Genomic DNA, 19,276 nt, shown 5'->3' on the forward strand with positions numbered 1-19,276 from the left:
CTTAAATAAAAAACAACAACTGTGAAATGATGCAGGTGTGACCTTCAGGCTCCCGTCATTTCAGTTCATACTGTGCGTCGGCGCCAAAGACCATGACAACAAACGTGAATTAATCAAAGTAACAGAGACGAGCTGTCACACAGTGGATGTGGATCTGTGTCAGTAAACCAACAACGAACATAACAAAAAGCCAAAAAATGAGTCAGCTGATAATTAAACTGATCCGAAGACACTTCAGGACCCGATCAGCTCGGTGATTGATGATCAGGGCTTTTGATTGTCCTACAGAGACATTTTGATTTTTAACAAACACAGAAAAACATAAAACGCCTGCACGAGTGAAAAGTGAGCAACAGCAGAGTGGAGCGCAGGGAGAGAGGAGAGCCGGCCTTCCAGTAAAACCACCTCCAGTCAGTGCTGGGAAGGCTGGGCGGGTTAATGGAGGAAGGAGGATGAGGAGGAAGAGGAGGAACCCACAACCGCCTGAAAACAGCTGAGAAATAAATAAAGCCTCCACCTTTCTCTCTGATATCGGAGAGACCAGAGAGAGACAGACGGACACACAGACGGACATTGAGCATGATTACTGGAGGAAACACAGAGAGCAGAAACAGGATGAAGCAGAAGCAGAACAGGAAATTAACTTTAATACCAGAGCGCCTGTCACTGCTGCTCAGTGTCAACCAACTGCCCACGGTGTACACAAACATGAAGGTTCATCATGAGGCGATCACACGTATGAGCGCGCTGCGCGATGAGACGTGTAAGTGTGAGACAGAGTGGGTCACCTGACCCACACAGGATCACACGATCAGTCTCCGTCTCTGATGCTCGACTCTTTGATCAGGGGTCGATGGCTCAGCGGTCTGCTCGCTATCTAAAGGAGGACAAGTGGAGTTACCTGTCGGCGTCTGCGGGCCGGAGCGAGGGCAGTCTGAAGCTGGTGTTTCTGTCCAGTTTGGTCTGACTCTTCGTCCTCTTGATGGAGCCTTTGAGACGTTTACTGAAGAAACCCTGAGAGACAAACAGAATGGAGAGTCAGGACGGATCATTTACAGGCTCATTTTAAACCCCTGTTTGATGAAGGAAGGGGAGGGGTCGGAGGGGAAACAGGAAGTCAGTTTGGGTCACCTGTGGAGGAGAGGGTGAAAGAAGAGGATGATGAAGAGGATGATGAAGAGGCTACGGCTCTAAAAAGTGAATGAGGGGGCGGAGCTGTGTGGAGAGATGAACACTGGTACTCGTCATATAGCGCAGCTTGACCCTACATCGATATAAGCGGTGTCTTAATTTGTATGTTGCTTGAAACCTCAGAGGAAACTTAAAGCTGCCTGCTCGCTGCTGTGACCACAGGACGTCAGCGTGAAGCACAGCGCCTCCTGCAGCTCAGTCATGTCTCCAATGATGAGTCATCGCTGATCCATCATCAGCTGATCGACCAAACACACCAGAGTCCATCAGAGACCATCAGCCCTGTGTGTGTGTGTGTGTGTGTGTGTGTGTGTGTGTGTGTGAGCAGCGCTGGATGGTCACATGACTCAGCTGATCAAACCCTTCAGCTGCTCTGCACCTCTCAGATCCTCTGTGACAATAAAGGCCCCGTGCAGAGCAGAGGAAGTGAGCGGCCTCATTTCCTGAGATATTAATATCCTCAAACACATCTCCGTCTCCCCCCTCCCCTCCTGTCCTCCCTTCAGTCTCATTGGCTCCTGTTGAAGCATCAGAATAACGACGGTCCAACGGCGCAGACATGTCTCCACCTGCTGGAGCCAAACCGATCACAGCTATTGATCCTGTCGATCGATCAGAGTCATCACTGACTTGTAGGCTGCGTCATCTCCCAGCATGCTCTCTGTCTGTGTTTACTGTACGAGGAAACTCTCTGAGGGCTGGAACTAAAAATACTCAGAGAGCGACCTGACTGTGAGGCTTTGACACAAACTCTGCACGAAGTTTCACTTGTGATTCACCAACGTCGGCGTCCTGAGACACTCAAATTAATGATGATGAAGGTTCGTTTCCCGTCGCTGTCAACAAGAACAGCTTCACTCAATTAAGACTTGGCACCTCAGAACACTCAGACAACAACATGTTCCTCAGCTTATCCATCGCTTGGCTGTGCTGACAAAAATACTGATCTATCAAAACATGTTGATTCTGAATATGTGAAACACTCATCTTCAGCGGTGTCGGCACATCGACACCTGCTCGGGCTCTGACTCATCATCGCTCAACATTTCTCACTATTTTCACTGTTTTTACAAATCAAACAATCAATCGATTAATGGAGAGAAAAAAAATCAGCAGATGAATCCATAATGAAGATAATCATGAGCTCCAGCTCCACCAGCTACAGCAACATCCTGATTTTACATTAACACCTGAGACAGAATCGTCTGATGAGATCAGATACACTGAACAACAGCACAAGTTGAAGTTTAAGATCTGAGACTTTTTAATCTCACAACTAGAGGTGCACGACAGATATCAGTCCGAGACATTACTGGCTGACACTGGAACACCTTGAAATTAAAGCCGATAAATAGCTCCGATAACACAAAGCAAGACTGCTGTCATTGACCTAACATCATACACTGACACAGTGGGTGGAGCTAGATGTACCTTTAAACTTGGTTTGCGAGGCGCCAATAAACACAGCAGTCTCTCTCGGTTGTTTCTGGCTGTCTGTTAATGTGTCGGTCCTGTGCGCCAGATAGGAGCCGAGAAAAACAAAAGGTTCCACAATGCTGATGCAGCCAGTGAGGCCGGGCATCATTCCTCCACCACTCTGTGTAGCGATGTCTTTTAGCTCAGCTGCCTGTTAAGCCAGCAGAAACTGGAGACTGACCTCTGGTGGCGTGTCCTGTGTACTACATAAATTGAGTCAGAGGAGCGCCTGTATTTATGACAGTGTTGGGATTGCTGAATGACCTGCTATGCCATAATCCTGTGATACCGCCTGAGCCTAAAGTTACATGTTCAGTCAATGTAAAGACACGATCAGATGCAAATTCCCAGCGGGCGGTGCCATGGACACCACGTATATGATGTTGTAATACCTGCTCAAACAATAACTCTGGCATTTTTCACCCTGGACCCTGTCTCCCTGTGTAAACTGGTCAGAGACACTGATGTGAACATCAAATTTGAAACTGATCCGGTACTGAGGGCGCCGACAGCGAGTGAGCTGTAATGGAAACACACGGGCCGACTGACCATCGTCACTGTGTGTCCACTGAAGGAAGTTATTTTGACACAGACTCAGATTGTCATTAAAAGTGTCTGAAGTGTCTCTTTATCTTTTACTTGAAGAGACTTCTGCTTAATGAGGCAATAACAAACAGACCGGACATATGGACACACAGTGACGGTGGTCAATCGCCCCGTGTAAACAAAGATGGTAAAGATGGTAAACAAACATGGCAGCACACCGGTAAGGTAAGACAACACGTTTACATGTGGTTTTCTATATGTTCTTTGACATTTATCCTAACGATATGAGGTGGTCTTTGTGGAGAAAAAGCTTGTTTAGTGGACTAACTTTGCACTTGAAGGTTGCCCGTTCACTTACGTTTTAACAGGTCTGACGCTACTATGCGCCCCGGCTGTATCTAGGCTAACGGCTAACATGCTAACTATTATTTATATGTCACTAGTCACTTGAAACAAATTTAGGACGATAGGAGACAGGTTGAAATAAACCGAAATTTCCCTTTAAGCTGCGCAGATGAAGTGAGTAGCGTGATTTTGCATCGCAATCTTTTTTCGCAAGAGTTAAAAAATTTAAACTTCAGCAACTGATTGGCACCAATATAGCTAATCAGCAGTGAGATCCTCCGGGGAAGGTCATTCATCGATTCAGTGTTTTCACACATGTATGAAGCGAACAAACACAAAATATTCTAGCGTTCAAACTCACACGAGTAACGCGATGCTAATATTTGGAGTGAACACAACATAATAATGTTCCCTTAATATTTGCTCCACAGACGGAGCAGCAGAACGGTGAACCTTAACCTTCAGGGTCTAAAGTGTACTCTCACTCACTAACAGCTGCTCCTGTCATCCATTGATCTGATCTGATCAGCTCTGATCAGAAGGTTACCACCCCTAACTGAGGGGACATGTTCAGTCTAAGAGTACTTTTACTGCAGTAAAGGATCTGAGTACTTCCTCCTCCTCCACTGCTGCTCATCAGCATTTCTCCTGTCCCTCCTCATCGTCTCAGTCCAACACACGAGTCCCCTCCGGCTCCCTCACACATGGTAGCAGATGGTTAGCATGTTGGTGCTGATGACCTCTGAAAGCTGTTAAATATCCATCACAACACTTCAGAGTCCTGTTTGGACTCGTGACAGCTGCAGAGGAAACGTTTGTAGTCGACAGCAGCGGAGAGACGAGCTTCATGTGTCTGTCGGCTAAATATAGTTCAGACTGACTTATTGATGTTTGACTGAAACGCGCAGCAGTACTCTGAGAACCTGCAGTAATCACTCAGGTACATGTGTTAATCACATTATGTGCATTAGGAGTCTGCTGTTCAAGACATTTACACGACAACTCATTCAGATGGAGAGTTACTTTAATTGGGTTCAAATCTAATTTAGTGTTTCTGTCTGTAATATGAAGGATACGCTCATTACTGACAGGACCTTTAAAAACTACAGACGCACATGGACTCATCTCAGCTGATAAACTGCTTTAATGTGAATCTGAAATGTACAGTCAGTAATTATCTGCCGCCTGGCTCTCTCGACCAGAAGATATAAAGGCGGAGCAAAGCCGTCAGCTCCTCGTGGTCACAGCTCCTTCAGTGTTGACTGTTCAGGAGCTGAATGATCCTCAGAGGTCTCTTCCTCTCAGACACAAACACACCAGCTGATTTCAACAAAACAGCTTCATGTTAAGTATCAGTGTTTCTCTGATGCAGTTTGTCACGTCAGGGTGTGGAGTGGAGCTGCTGCTGACGTTTGCTCAGCGTGTTGCTCTGGTAACTTCAGATCCAGACGTCCGACGACTAAAATCCTTCATTTGGTTAAAACACAGAATTAAAAACAACCAACAACTAAAAGTTTATCACCAGCTGGTAATAAGAGCCGTTGTGTTCTCGTTGCCTCAGAATGAGGCGTTTATATCCACACAGGGAGCAGGTCCTCGTCTACGGACATCACCATGTTGCACCGCCATGTTTCTACAGTAGCCCAGAATGGACAAACCAAGCACTGACTTATACTGCGTTAAATCAGCTGGTGTGTTTGTGTCTGAGAGGAGGAGACCTCTGAGGATCACTCAGCTCCTGGTGAAAACCTCCTGAACGTCTGGAGAAAACCAGGTGAGCATGTGTTGGATGTGCATGCATGTGACAGAAATACATGGATTTGTGACATGAACAGTTTTATTCAGTGTTTATTAATCAGCTGGCGTCTCATTTATAAACACTGCATACGCACAAAACGAGCCCTGAAAGCGGCGCACGCCACCTCACATACAAAAGGTGTGATCTATAAAAAACAGACTTGGTGGGAGAAACTCTGACCCGCACTTAGGGACATTTTGGAGAAGCAGACAGTGTGGTGGAAACTTGACTGTAGTAACCGTCAAATATCTTTCAGCTGGTTGTAATCTGCAGTCCTCACCGCAAGACGACACTAAATATCCTTAAATCTGACACACTTTTCCTTTACATATTCTGTCTTTAAATGTGAGCATCAGAGGATGTGATGAGCCATCAGTGTTTGAAGAGACGGACTCAGAAACATACGAGCTACATACACAGCCATGAAGAGGTTTAGGACGAGCCTCCCAGAAGGCCCTGTCCTCAAACACGAGATGGATCTATCCTAATAAACAAATGTGAACAAAAAGAAAGTTAAATCGTTGCGTCTGCTGCTTCCTGCAGACGTAAATGAGACGTCACCTCAGACGGAGCTTTACCTTCTGCTCTGACAAACAAAAGCTACAAACTAAAGTGTGTTTATGTGGTGAAGGACCGTCGCTGACACACTGGTAGTTTCTTCTCTTCTCTCAAAGTAATCACTGTTTATATCAGGCTCTCATCACAGCTGCTGCAGTGAGGCTGATCCGTCTGACAACATTCAAAGTAAACTCCAGGATCACATTTTGTTTTTTCAGAAAGACCGAGACAGAAACTCTGAATGAGACACTGAGTTACAGAGGCTAAAGAGGAAGTGATGTCACAACTTCAGCTCTCTGCAGATATGACCCAAATTCTGTGTGAACCGCTATAAGAACTGATACAGCTATCGAAGCCATCCTGTGTCTGCGCTGCTGCGAGTCTGTGTCTCACTGACGTGCACGACTCTGCCTGAAGTCTGACAGAGTCGACCTGTAGCGTCACAGACGGCGTCGACAACGTGTGCTGAATGTTAAGTCACCGACAGGAACAGTCAGCGCACAGCAAGTCAGGCTAATGTTAGCAGCTAATGCTACTTCACAGTTACTGAATCTATGAGTGGGTTTAAACACACGGACACGTGGCCAGACAAAATCCAGATGGACGCTCAGGTCCACATGTGACCAGATATCTGCGAAGGCTGATATATTTGTTTCTAAGTATTATCATAATATATTCATAAAAACAATCTTCACTGTGTCTGAGACTACCTGGTTAAACGAAGGTTAGAAAAATACTAGAAACACCACCCTGTTTGTATGACTGAAGATCTAATCAGCACAGTTTCAAGATTAGAGTCACCAGTTCAGTATCTGACCAAATGTCTCCCCTTCTGTTCCTGAGATATGACGTTAAAACATGATGATGTCACAGTCAAGCTGACCTTTGACCTTTTGACCTTCATTATTTTATCCTGTTAGACATTAGACATGGACATGAATTCTTGAGTTATGGCTATAAACGTCAGGTTATGGCGTAGGCTCTGCGTGGACATGGAGCCTTCGCCGTAGCTACGGCGCTGCTTCAACGCAGACGTAGAAATTTCGCATTGATCTGATTAAAACAGGTGTTGACAAGACTTAAAGCTCTGGTCATCATGGCTCCATGATCACACTGGTCCACTGGTGCACAGATGATTTGTTCTAATGAAGCAGCGTGGCTTAAATTTCAGGGGCTCCATTTGTGTGATCAGTATCATTGCTGCTGTTTTTCGGACTAAGGCTGAACGTCAGACATGATGAGAAGGAGCTGCAGAGACTCACCGGCACTTTGAAAGGTGACGAGTTTGGATTGTCGACAGTGACGCTCTTCTCTGAACTCCCCAGACCGGAGATACTCCTCCTCCTTGGAGATCGCTCCGAAGACACTTCTGCAGACACACAGAGACACTCAGCGTTAGATCAACCACAGCAAAGCCTCTTCCTCCTCTCTACAATCATCATCATCATCAACATCATCATCAGCCCCTGAGCAATCGGGCCGAAGCAGACGGATGGAGGACGAGGTGATGACATTCATACATGGCGGAGGAGGAGGTGGAGGTGGAGACGACAGGTGTGTTTGTTTAACGGCAGCTGGTTTCTGCATCGTCAGCAGGTAGAGCAAAAACAACCAACCACAGCTTCAACCTTTCTGACACATCACATGACAATGATTATGTTTCAAAGACACCACAAATATCTGAAACTAACGTCTCTCTGGAGGATCTGACTCCAACCTGTGACTGCGACAGACGTTGAGCGAGTCTCAAAGAGCTGAAGTCAGATTTGTTTAACTGGAGGCCTGGTTTTAAAGCATGTCTCTATTATGGACAAAGAATGAATGGTTGTCTGTCTCTATGTGTCAGCCCTGTGATAGTCTGGTGACCTGTCCAGGGTGAACCCCGCCTCTCACCCAGTGTCAGCTGGGATAGGCTCCACCCCCCCGCGACCCCCAGCAGGATAAACGGTAACAGAAAATGAATGAATGAATGCTTGAGATGCTTTAGAGGCTGCGTCCATCACCAGTTCATACAGTCTATGAATTCTGTGGACAATAAATACAGAGAACACAAACTGATCATTCATTCATTCCTCCCTCATCAGCTAACGTTAAAGAGTTTCTGTGCTGCGTCCTCCTGACACACTGCCATCTGTCTGTGTGTCTGAGTGTCTGTCTGTCTGTCAGGGACAGTGATCAGCTCAGTTAATATTCTCCCTGCTTACGATCGTTACAGATTCCTGAGGGCCGAACTCAATCAGGAGAGCCGATGACACGCTGACGTCTGCGTGTCTTAAATCCAGCGACTGAGTGACTCGTCCTGGTTCCAGTTCAGCTCCAGTAAAAAGGTCACGTCCTCAGAGCTGGCTCACATCCAGGCTCATTGATTTTTTGAAAGCTAAATTTAGACCCTTTTTACTTCCTCTCCTGCTCGCTCCACTGCCATCTTATCTGAGCTCTGTCTCTCTGGAGGCCTGAGCGGGCTCTTGAACCAGCTCTTGAACCACCTACGAGTCTGCTAACTCGCTGCAGGGACGTTCCTGACGGCGCCATGGCAGACAGGAAGCTCAGAATAACTCCTCACCTACGACAAGCGTCCTACACCTGGTGACAGAGGATCTCCTGAGGTTCTCCTTTCACAGGGTTAAAGTGTAAAGCATCAGGATGGGACTGAACTGAACACCGATGATTCGTTCTGACTGCAGCTACTGATGTTTTAGAGTTTCTTAAACCTGCACTAACTGATTTTTGGACACAAACTCAGTCGTGGCTAACATGTTAGCAGCCAGCTGGCCCCCCCCCCACACCCAGCAGACACGCAGCCTCACCATCATCACACCATCATCATCTCTTTACTTTTGTTCTAAGACACCAGCGGCTGAGCTGCTGTCAGCATGTTTCAGATACAAGCAAAGTCTTCGTCCAAATTTAACATAATGTTGAAAATAAACCGTGACTGAATGCTCGTTACACCTCCTCCTGATGAGTCAATATTTGTATAATATATAGAAACAGCTGGTCGGTGCCATTTACCCTTTGACCTCTGCACCAGAAGCAACAGTCCTCCAGTGCCTACATTGGTACTGTTGCTTATTGTGATGTCACTTTTTGAAGTATCTTAAAATGCTTCATATCCCTAAAATCTGTACGACCTAAAAGCTAAAAGGTTTTCTGAGTCCATAAACCAGAATAATTCATAAAAGTATTTAAATTGTCTGATAAAATTTTAAAAAATACTTTTTTTCATCAGATTTCACACCATAAAAAAATATTGATCCAAAATATTTTTAAATGCAGAAACATAAAGGAAATACTTCTCAACACTCTCTATATTATTTACTTTTGAGATATGAGTGCATGGACGCTTTGAAAGATTCATCACTCATTCCTCCGACGCCACCGTACGGTTTTTCACCGCACGTAACGCAGCGTAATTACATCATCACAAGCGCACAGCGTGATGACAGCAGACAGAGGCCTAAAGCCTGATTTATGGTTGGGTGCTGGAGACTTTTGATGAGTGTTGCTCGAAAGAAATTATTTATTTCTGACCCAAAAAAATGTCGTGCACCTGAAGGATTTCATGTCGCTGACTGTGTCATATTTTGTCGTTAGTATTGTTGCCATGGAGACAGGAGTTGGAGACAGAGGCCGGTCAAAGTGTCCTCACCAGGCTGACTGACAGCAGACATTTACTCAACATAATGTTTTCATGTCAGCGCCACCAGAGGAAATCAACAGTGTTTGTATTTAGTAAATCGTAGATTTTATTGGCCAGCCCACCGTAACCAGTGGACTGACACTCTTCATAAGTGTCACGCGCCCAACCATCAGACTTCAGCTTCCTGCTGTAACAAAATGAAGGTCGTAGCTGTTATGGTTTTTATTTTTAGAATGATAAATTTACAGGATTAAAAGTAAAAATGAAGTAAAGTGATCCATGTGCTGTTTCCTGTGTGTCAGTGGAGTCAGTTCAAAGTCAAATTTACTGTTCTTATTATTTATGTGTTGTTTTTATCTTTTATGGCCAAAAGTAAAAAGTAAAGCTGCAGCAGCTTCTTCTGGAACAGACTGAGTTAAAGGATCAGATTATATCGGCTCATATCGATCGCAGGCTCCTGAGATGAATCGTATCAAAATCATATCATGGCAGAGTTTGTGATATCGGCAATTATCGAATCGTTGTCCAAAGAATCGTCCACAGAATCCATATGATATCGTATCGTGATGAAACTGCTGATTTACACCTCACCTCATTCATAACTTTTTACAGTGGAGAAATAACCACTTTAACGTGTACCAAGCTGAACGGAGACGGACTGACTGGTAGACACGAGGCTTTAGCTTCTTAACACTGTCAGTGTTCTTAATTTAAATCAATTTAAAAAGCATCATGTAAATAACGATGTCAAACTACCGTCCTCAGCACGACAGTTTTTAAAGGGTAAAAAAAGCACTTTAAAATGTCTTGCAGTGTCTGCTCAGAGCGACATTATGCCGTGCTATTAGCCATTCATTACATGTTCATGCACAAAGTAGAGCATAAAGTAAAGTGTGACCTGCAGGTCGTTAATCAGCCGTGTTCAGAAGTTTACGAGCTGCTGTTTATTAGATAATGATTCATTCAAAACCATTTCTGGCAGCTGAACACTGGAACAACACAGACAGAGTCATCGCCCAGCATCAACAGTTTTACATCGACCACCATCGACCGAGGCATGAAATCAGCCCCGTGTGGAGTTCACATGATGTTTGGATGGTATGAAGACACAGAGAGAAACAGGCAGCTCACTGTAACGGAGGGACAGTGAACGCAGCATGCAGCAGCAGTCAGCATTTATCTTGCAAAGTGCTGGATCAAGTTCCAGCTGCAGGGCGCACGCTGCACGGTGCATGCAGCGCTGCAGGGAAGCCGGGGACAAACTTTCATGCATGTCCCACCCCCACATGACAACCCCCCTCCCCCCTCCCCCCCGACGGGTACAGAGGAGTGATGATGGTCCCAAACGCAGCGGACATCATCACTCCTCTTCTTCAAAGTTGAGGCAACATGCCGCAGGAAGCCAGGTATGACAAGTCGGTCACATGACATGGACAGAAACAGAGAGAGGAAGAGGAAGAGACGGTACCTCGATCACAGCTGTTCCCCATCATCTGAGGAGAGGACACACACACACACACACACACACAGAGTCAGACGGGATTGGCCGGAGCAGCCGCCACCTGTCAGCCAATGAGGTTAAGCTGCAAACGTCCGTCTTCGTCCCATGAACATCCTCGACTTGGCGTCTCCCCCCCACCTCGACCTGCCTCTCCCTCCTCAGCACCGCATCCTCCTTCCTCTTCCTCCTCCTCCTCCTCCTCCTCCTCACTGTCCCTCCTCTCCCATCTCTGCCCTTCGCGCTCTCTCTCTCTCTCTCTCTCTCTCTCCACTCAGCAGTAATTCTAACCCTCGCTCTTCCTCCCCCTCTTCTTCTTCCTCTCCGTCCGTCTCTCTCAGAGCGCCGAGGTTTTACCGCATTTATTCAATCAATCCCTCCGACTGCACTGTTCTGCTTCTCTCCTTTCTCACGTCTTCTTTCTCTCCTCTCTCTGCAGACGCTCCTCTCTCTCTCTCTCTCTCTCTCTCTCTCTCTCTCTCTCTCTCTGCAGCAGCTCAGTTGCAGCCTCTCTCTCTCGCTTCCTCCGGAGCTACACGTCTCTGCGCTCAGAGGATAATTACTAAATAAGTTTCCTCTCAGCCGACTGATGTGGGACACAACTCTGGAGGCTTCGGCTATTAACTGTGTATGTGTGTGTGTGTGTGTGTGTGTGTGTGTGTGTGTGTGTCACATTAAAGCTGCAACTACAAATTATTGTTATTAACAGTATCACAATCATTAATTACAAACAGTACACATCATTTTTCTGACCGCCAACTTCGCTCTGACGTTTGATTGACAGCGAGGATCGAAACCCTGCGAGCACGTGCGCGATTAAATTTGAGCCGTGCACATTAAGGGTGGGGGAAAACAATCGATTCTTAGATGCATCGCGATGCGAACGTGGACGATTCGGCATCGATTCACAAATGTCAATAATCGCTGATGTAAATGTTTGTTCATAACACGATGGTGACAAAATAAAAGAGGCAAAAGAACTTAACTACGAAGTCAAACACGTAGTTTACGCACAGCCGATGGTGAGAAAGGCTACTGTAATTCTCAGCTCTAGCTGCACCTGTGTGCGTAACTTGCAACCTTGGGAGCATGAAAGTGGGTGCTGAGGGCGCTGCAGCACCCCCTACTGACAAGGGGTGGAACTGCACAGTGTGTTAATGATTACTAGTTATTTTAGCAGAAGTCGTGGGATATCTGAACATTTGGTTTTTATATTCTGAATAGCGTATAATACAGTGACACTCAGAAAGATATGAAGACAAAAAGAAGAATTCCTCCAATCTGATGTGCGATGGGATTTGGGGAGAGACTTGTAGTAGCAGAGGTGAACAGTAGCACAGACTGGTGTTGAATTTGTCAATTAAAACTATTGCGGAAATTATTCGTGAACGACCTTTTTCTCCATGACGAAGATGAGACAATGTTAAGGCTGATTATCAGATATTCAAAATGAGACGAGAATTGAATGATAAATTATTTTATGAAACGTATTTAAAAAATGTTTGAAACTAGAAGGCAGAGACTTCCAATCATGACATCGGGTATGAGCGTCCTGTGAGACGGAGTGTATGTTAACTAGGGCTGCAACGACTAGTTAACTAAACGGTGACTAATCAACTATTAAAATAATCGGTGACTATTTTAGTAGTCGACTAATCGGTTTGAGTCATTATTATAGAAAAGTACTATAAAGTACCCAAAATACTCTTATTGCAGCTTCTTACGTTCAGATATTGGCAGCTTTACACACTCTCCCTTGATGGTGAACTAAACCCTTTGGCGTGAGTATGAAACAAGACATTAGATGACATCATTTTGAGGTTTGGGAGAGACAGACCAACATTTTTCAACATTTTAACACATTTTTCAATAAAATGATTAGTAGACTAATCGAAGAAATAATCGACAGATTAGTCGACAATGAAAATAATCGTTAGTTGCAGCCCTAGTGTTAACACGTTGGTTTTAATTCGTCATAGATCTTTACAACCACTCACTGCAAGAACAAAGCAGACACGCCTTATTTCACGAGCCACATCTCTGTCAAATTGTACCATTTTCAGCGTGTACGCTGTTCACTCGAAGGTGGTTGTTTCTCATGGTGAAGGGGGTTTGCAAATGAACACATACAGTACAGGCCAAAAGTTTGGACACACCTTCTCATTCAATGCGTTTTCTTTATTTTCATGACTATTTACATTGTAGATTCTCACTGAAGGCATCAAAACTATGAATGAACACATGTGGAGTTATGTACTTAACAAAAAAGGTGAAATAACTGAAAACATGTTTTATATTCTAGTTTCTTCAAAATAGCCACCCTTTGCTCTGATTACTGCTTTGCACACTCTTGGCATTCTCTCCATGAGCTTCAAGAGGTAGTCACCTGAAATGGTTTTCCACTTCACAGGTGTGCCTTATCAGGGTTAATTAGTGGAATTTCTTGCTTTATCAATGGGGTTGGGACCATCAGTTGTGCTGTGCAGAAGTCAGGTTAATACACAGCCGACAGCCCTATTGGACAACTGTTAAAATTCATATTATGGCAAGAACCAATCAGCTAACTAAAGAAAAACGAGTGGCCATCATTACTTTAAGAAATGAAGGTCAGTCAGTCCGGAAAATTGCAAAAACTTTAAATGTGTCCCCAAGTGGAGTCGCAAAAACCATCAAGCGCTACAACGAAACTGGCACACATGAGGACCAACCCAGGAAAGGAAGACCAAGAGTCACCTCTGCTTCTGAGGATAAGTTCATCCGAGTCACCAGCCTCAGAAATCGCAAGTTAACAGCAGCTCAGATCAGAGACCAGATGAATGCCACACAGAGTTCTAGCAGCAGACCCATCTCTAGAACAACTGTTAAGAGGAGACTGCGCGAATCAGGCCTTCATGGTCAAATAGCTGCTAGGAAACCACTGCTAAGGAGAGGCAACAAGCAGAAGAGATTTGTTTGGGCCAAGAAACACAAGGAATGGACATTAGACCAGTGGAAATCTGTGCTTTGGTCTGATGAGTCCAAATTTGAGATCGTGTGATGGTGTGGGGGTGTTTTGCTGGTGACACTGTTGGGGATTTATTCAAAATTGAAGGCACACTGAACCAGCATGGCTACCACAGCATCCTGCAGCGACATGCCATCCCATCCGGTTTGCGTTTAGTTGGACGATTTTTCAACAGGACAATGACCCCAAACACACCTCCAGGCTGTGTAAGGGCTATTTGACCAAGAAGGAGAGTGATGGAGTGCTGCGGCAGATGACCTGGCCTCCACAGTCACCGGACCTGAACCCAATGGAGATGGTTTGGGGTGAGCTGGACCACAGAGTGAAGGCAAAGGGGCCAACAAGTGCTAAACACCTCTGGGAACTCCTTCAAGACTGTTGGAAAACCATTTCAGGTGACTACCTCTTGAAGCTCATGGAGAGAATGCCAAGAGTGTGCAAAGCAGTAATCAGAGCAAAGGGTGGCTATTTTGAAGAAACTAGAATATAAAACATGTTTTCAGTTATTTCACCTTTTTTGTTAAGTACATAACTCCACATGTGTTCATTCATAGTTTTGATGCCTTCAGTGAGAATCTACAATGTAAATAGTCATGAAAATAAAGAAAACGCATTGAATGAGAAGGTGTGTCCAAACTTTTGGCCTGTACTGTAGACAGCAGGAGGAAGGGAGGATGTTGGCTGAAATATTCGGCAAATGGAAGGTTTACAGCCACAGTTTACATCCTGTGAGACAGACTAGCTCAGGACACTCAGCAGCTAAAGAAGCGACAGCGACGACACTGAGAGATTTGCTACTAGAAGCACTCAGAGCGGCTGCACAAAAAGCAAGGTGGGTGGCCGCGTTCCATTCCCCTCATTGGGAACAACTGTAAAAAGACGCTGGAGCTAAGTGGACTCAAACCTTAACAGAACAGCTAGAACATGCCGTAAACTGCGCCGTACCCTGACGTGCACCTCCCCAGAGATGTAACTCCACAGTGACGCAGACCTCCTGTCTGTCTCTGTGAGCTGAAACCATTTCCCTCAGTGGAAACAAAGCTTTGATTTACTTTAATTTCACAGATAAGAAACAATAAATTGTGAAGACAATAAAGCCTCCACACACTGTGTGTGATTTATCCTGGCTGAAATATGAGCAGAGCAAATCTCTGCTAGCTGCTAGGCTCATTTATACAATGTAAAATGCCATAGGCTTGTGCTAATAACGTTAGCATGTTGTATTTGTTTGGAAAACGTGTTTAGTATAAGACAAGTGTTTGTCTGTGAATGCTGCGAATTATAAGCTGATTTGTGTTTGAAACTGTCTCTATGAAGCCATGTTTAATGTGTGTTTAATGTGTAATTAATGTGTTTTGAATCATCTAAACTTTACAGCACAGAAGCCTCCACCGCCGACTAGTGTTCTGGAGGTGTAACTGCAGAGTGACACAGACACACCACCACACAGGTATAAATGCTGCTTTAGTTTATGTAGCACAGCCTTTAAAACCTGGAAAAGATCTAAAATCAAAGACGATATCTGGTCTCATATTGTGATACTGATATAATATTGATATATCATCCAGAATTAAAATTAACTGAGTCATGACCTATCCATCTGTTCCTGTATTGTGATATTTAAATGAAATACCCAACAGCTGTTTCTGTTATTGTTGATATTTGTGAGGGAATCAAACCGATGGCTGTCTGCTGTGTGAGTGCAGCAGGTCTGTCAGTGCTCTTCATCCTCCTCCTCCTCCTCCTGCTGCTGCTGCTGCTGCTGCTGTTAACGAGTTATTGATTAGGAGGAGGCTCTGTCACGGCTCACCTCAATCAATCGTTTCAGTGGATTCACCGGAGTCTCCTCTGACAGAGACGCCGCGGTGACCTTCACAAACTGGGTCACAGTCAGACTGAGGATCCAGGACAGACTGGAGACCAGCAGAGTCCCAGCAACACCAGCAGAGAAACAACCACACAGCTGCTGAGACTCTGCTGTCGGTCGGACACCAGACGACTTTACTTCTGAGTCACAGGAACACGTCTGCTGATCAGTGCTGGTGTTTTGTAAATAAAACCCTGAATCTGAGTTGTAAATGATGTTTAAGGATCAGGTCAGTGATTTCTCTGTCCCTAGAGATTATGGAGGACAGAAGCTGCCAAAATCAAAAAGAAATCAAAAGATACGGCACTAAATGTACCGAAATGAATACCAGAAACAGTCAAGTTGCAGCGACAGTTCACATCTGTGTCTGTCCAGCACCATACAGAGCAATGAGCAGACAACGCTTCAGATGTTGCTGCAAAAGAGCTACAAATTCTAAAACATGGATGCTTCAGTGGGAGAAAAAAGCTCAAATGTGACCCTCAGCTGTGAAATTAGGTATATAATTAGATTTATCGACTCGGTTTGATATTTGGCTTTAAAATCAAATCGATTACAACGGTGAGATGTTCATGATGATGATGATGATGAAGAGCTGCAGACAAACAGCTCACCTCCAACAGGTAAACTTCTTTTACCTGCCCTGCTGTGGAAAAACACCTGCAGCAACAATAACGGGGGACTGTAGCTGTGGATCAGCCTGCAACTGAACATGTAGAAAACACTCTGATATATATCGTGTATCGACATTCAGCCTGAAAATACCAGGATATGGATTTCTGTCCCTGTCGCGCAGCTCTAGCTAACGTTACACAGTTCAGCTCCATTACAACTCTCAAGGTTCACTGACAAACACTTGTCTTTAACTGGACACGTTTTCCAAACAAATACAACATGCTAACGTTATTAGCACAAGCCTATGGCATTTTACATTGTATAAATGAGCCTAGCAGCTAGCAGAGATTTGCTCTGCTCATATTTCAGCCAGGATAAATCACACACAGTGTGTGGAGGCTTTATTGTCTTCACAATTTATTGTTTCTTATCTGTGAAATTAAAGTAAATCAAAGCTTTGTTTCCACTGAGGGAAATGGTTTCAGCTCACAGAGACAGACAGGAGGTCTGCGTCACTGTGACACTGTGGAGTTACATTTATAGGGAGGTGCACGTCAGGGTACGGCGTAGGCTCTCCGTGTCGATGCAGAGCCTACGCTGTAGCGACAGCTTCGATTTGATACAGAAGTATAAATTCTGCATTACATATTGTCACTGTCGGGCGCAAACCTCCTATGTCCAAAAATCATGATTTTTATTTTTTTCCATTAATCAGTACTATTGGTCACTCTGTATGTCTGACTGTGGTTTTACAAATATTTAACCAATGAAAAGTATTTAAAACCGCCTGTGACTAAACCTCCTATTATGTCCAGTTGTTACAAAACCACACAGTTTTTTTCATTTCCTGAAAAGTAACAGTTTTGGACATGGGGGTTTGCGCCCGACAGTGACGATATGACACCTTTACACCTGCTTGGAGGTAGATCAGAATCTTTTATATTCACTGCACACCTATTAACAGGCTACTGATTAACCAGTTGGCTACAAATGAACATCAGTTCAGTTTCTATAAAATGAAACTGGATCACTACGTTTTCAGAGCTGATTTTTTACATCTGACCAAAGCATCAGTCACTGAACAGTTTTAAATACGGTCTTTTAAAGCATTTTTAATCATTACAGTTTTATTGTGTTGTGTGTTTAGTTAAATGGTGTGTGTTTGCATCTTCTGAGACCTTCATCATTTGTGCTGCGTTCGGTCTGCGGCAGCTCTACATGTGTTTGCAGAGTATGAACAAATTCAGGTGAGAAAATATTAATGAATCACTAATTTCTGCTAAAACGTCCGTACGCATGGTTTAAGCACAGATTTGTGTGTACGCACTGTTTGTGAATGAGGCCCAGTGTGAAGTCTATGAGCTGAGCAGGAACAGCACTACAGGTGAGAGGAGAAGTATGATTTGGGGTGAAGTGTCCCTTTAAAGGACAGGCTGTTTCTGTTGGTTGTTACCTGCTGACAGGTTCTACCTGTCAAGACACAGAAAGCTGTAAGATTTTAAACCCAGGATTCTTTCTGCATCTGTCATCAGTGTGAGAGTGTTTATCTGAGATACGAAACTCCACCTGCAGCCGTCTGATTCTGACCTCTGACCCCGACCACAGTGACCCGTCCTGTGACTGTGAGGCTGTGATGTCACCACACAGCACCGTGAGGAATGCTGGGAATGTCTGAGGGCCGACCTGTGTTGAGTTTCATTCATGAACAGACACACCTGACAACAGTGGAAACAGCGACACAACAGAGATAATCTGCTGCTCAAAGACGCCTTTGTTTCAGAGCGTCTGCGGCTGCAGGGCGGAGCTCTCAGTCCGACGGCGTTCAGACACCACACGCTGTTTACACTCAGAGCACATCTGTCTCCACCGACACATCCTGTATGTACATGTGTCTGATCACAGCACAGAATGTTATCAGACGTAACTCTTCGGTCAATTCTCAGGCTGGAAAAAACAAATATTCTGTTTCCAGTTTCTCAGATGTGAAGAAGCTTCACTGCTTTTCTTCCTCATATCTAAAAATAAACTCAATATTTTGGAGTTAACGAACGTCGACGAGACAAAACCTGCAAATAAGAGACTTTCTTTAAACTATTGTTTTTACTTTTCCTCAAACGACCCGGCAAATATCTTTTAATCATAAGCACAGATTTCACCTGCTGAACGACATATTCATCATATTTTCTGCTCCCTTGTGAGTCTTCATCATTTTACTGTCTTCATGTGTTTGTCACGTCTATAAAACACTCTGTGAACGTGGTTTTTAAACGCAGAAAGAGGCCTCCAGACGGCGACCAAATGGGCCCAAATGAGTATCTTTTACAACTACTCGCTCGTGTGCGACCCACAAATTAGCAGGCGCTTTTATCATGTTGTCAAATGAGGGAGTGAGTCCGCCAGTGTGTGTGAGAGGAGGAGAGTGAGTGATTTCTTAGGCGAATTCTGACTGGTCAGATTTCATTTCAGTCAACGGCAGCAGTGACCCTCCTCCTCCTCCTCCTCCTCCTCTTGTTCACACACAGATCAGCTTTCACAACAAATATTCAAAGAATTTCTCTTCACATAATGAAACCAGTTTGTGTCTCCTCCTCCTCTCACACCGCTCCACATTCCTCTGATTATATTCATATTATATTAGAATAATAATGTGCTTGCATGTTGTGTGTGAGGAGTTTAACAGTCGACCTGAGGCTGTAACGTACAGATGGAGAGCTGCTCTGATTGTCACCATCAGAGTT

General features: G+C 44.6%; 1 protein-coding gene across 5 annotated transcripts in view; it reads right to left on the minus strand.

The window, feature by feature from the left end:
• rasal2 (RAS protein activator like 2) overlaps positions 1 to 19,276 on the minus strand; it is a 114,825-nt gene that overhangs the window by 36,076 nt on the left and 59,473 nt on the right. For all 5 annotated transcript variants that reach the window (XM_049599510.1, XM_049599508.1, XM_049599507.1 and 2 more), the window contains 2 exons: positions 7,177 to 7,283; positions 902 to 1,014 (listed from right to left, as the gene is read on the minus strand). In XM_049599510.1, the coding sequence (XP_049455467.1) occupies positions 902 to 1,014; positions 7,177 to 7,283 (220 nt within the window). The remainder of the gene's footprint in view (positions 1 to 901; positions 1,015 to 7,176; positions 7,284 to 19,276) is intronic.

This window comes from Epinephelus fuscoguttatus, linkage group LG15, assembly GCF_011397635.1.
Source record: "Epinephelus fuscoguttatus linkage group LG15, E.fuscoguttatus.final_Chr_v1".
NCBI lineage: Eukaryota > Metazoa > Chordata > Actinopteri > Perciformes > Serranidae > Epinephelus > Epinephelus fuscoguttatus.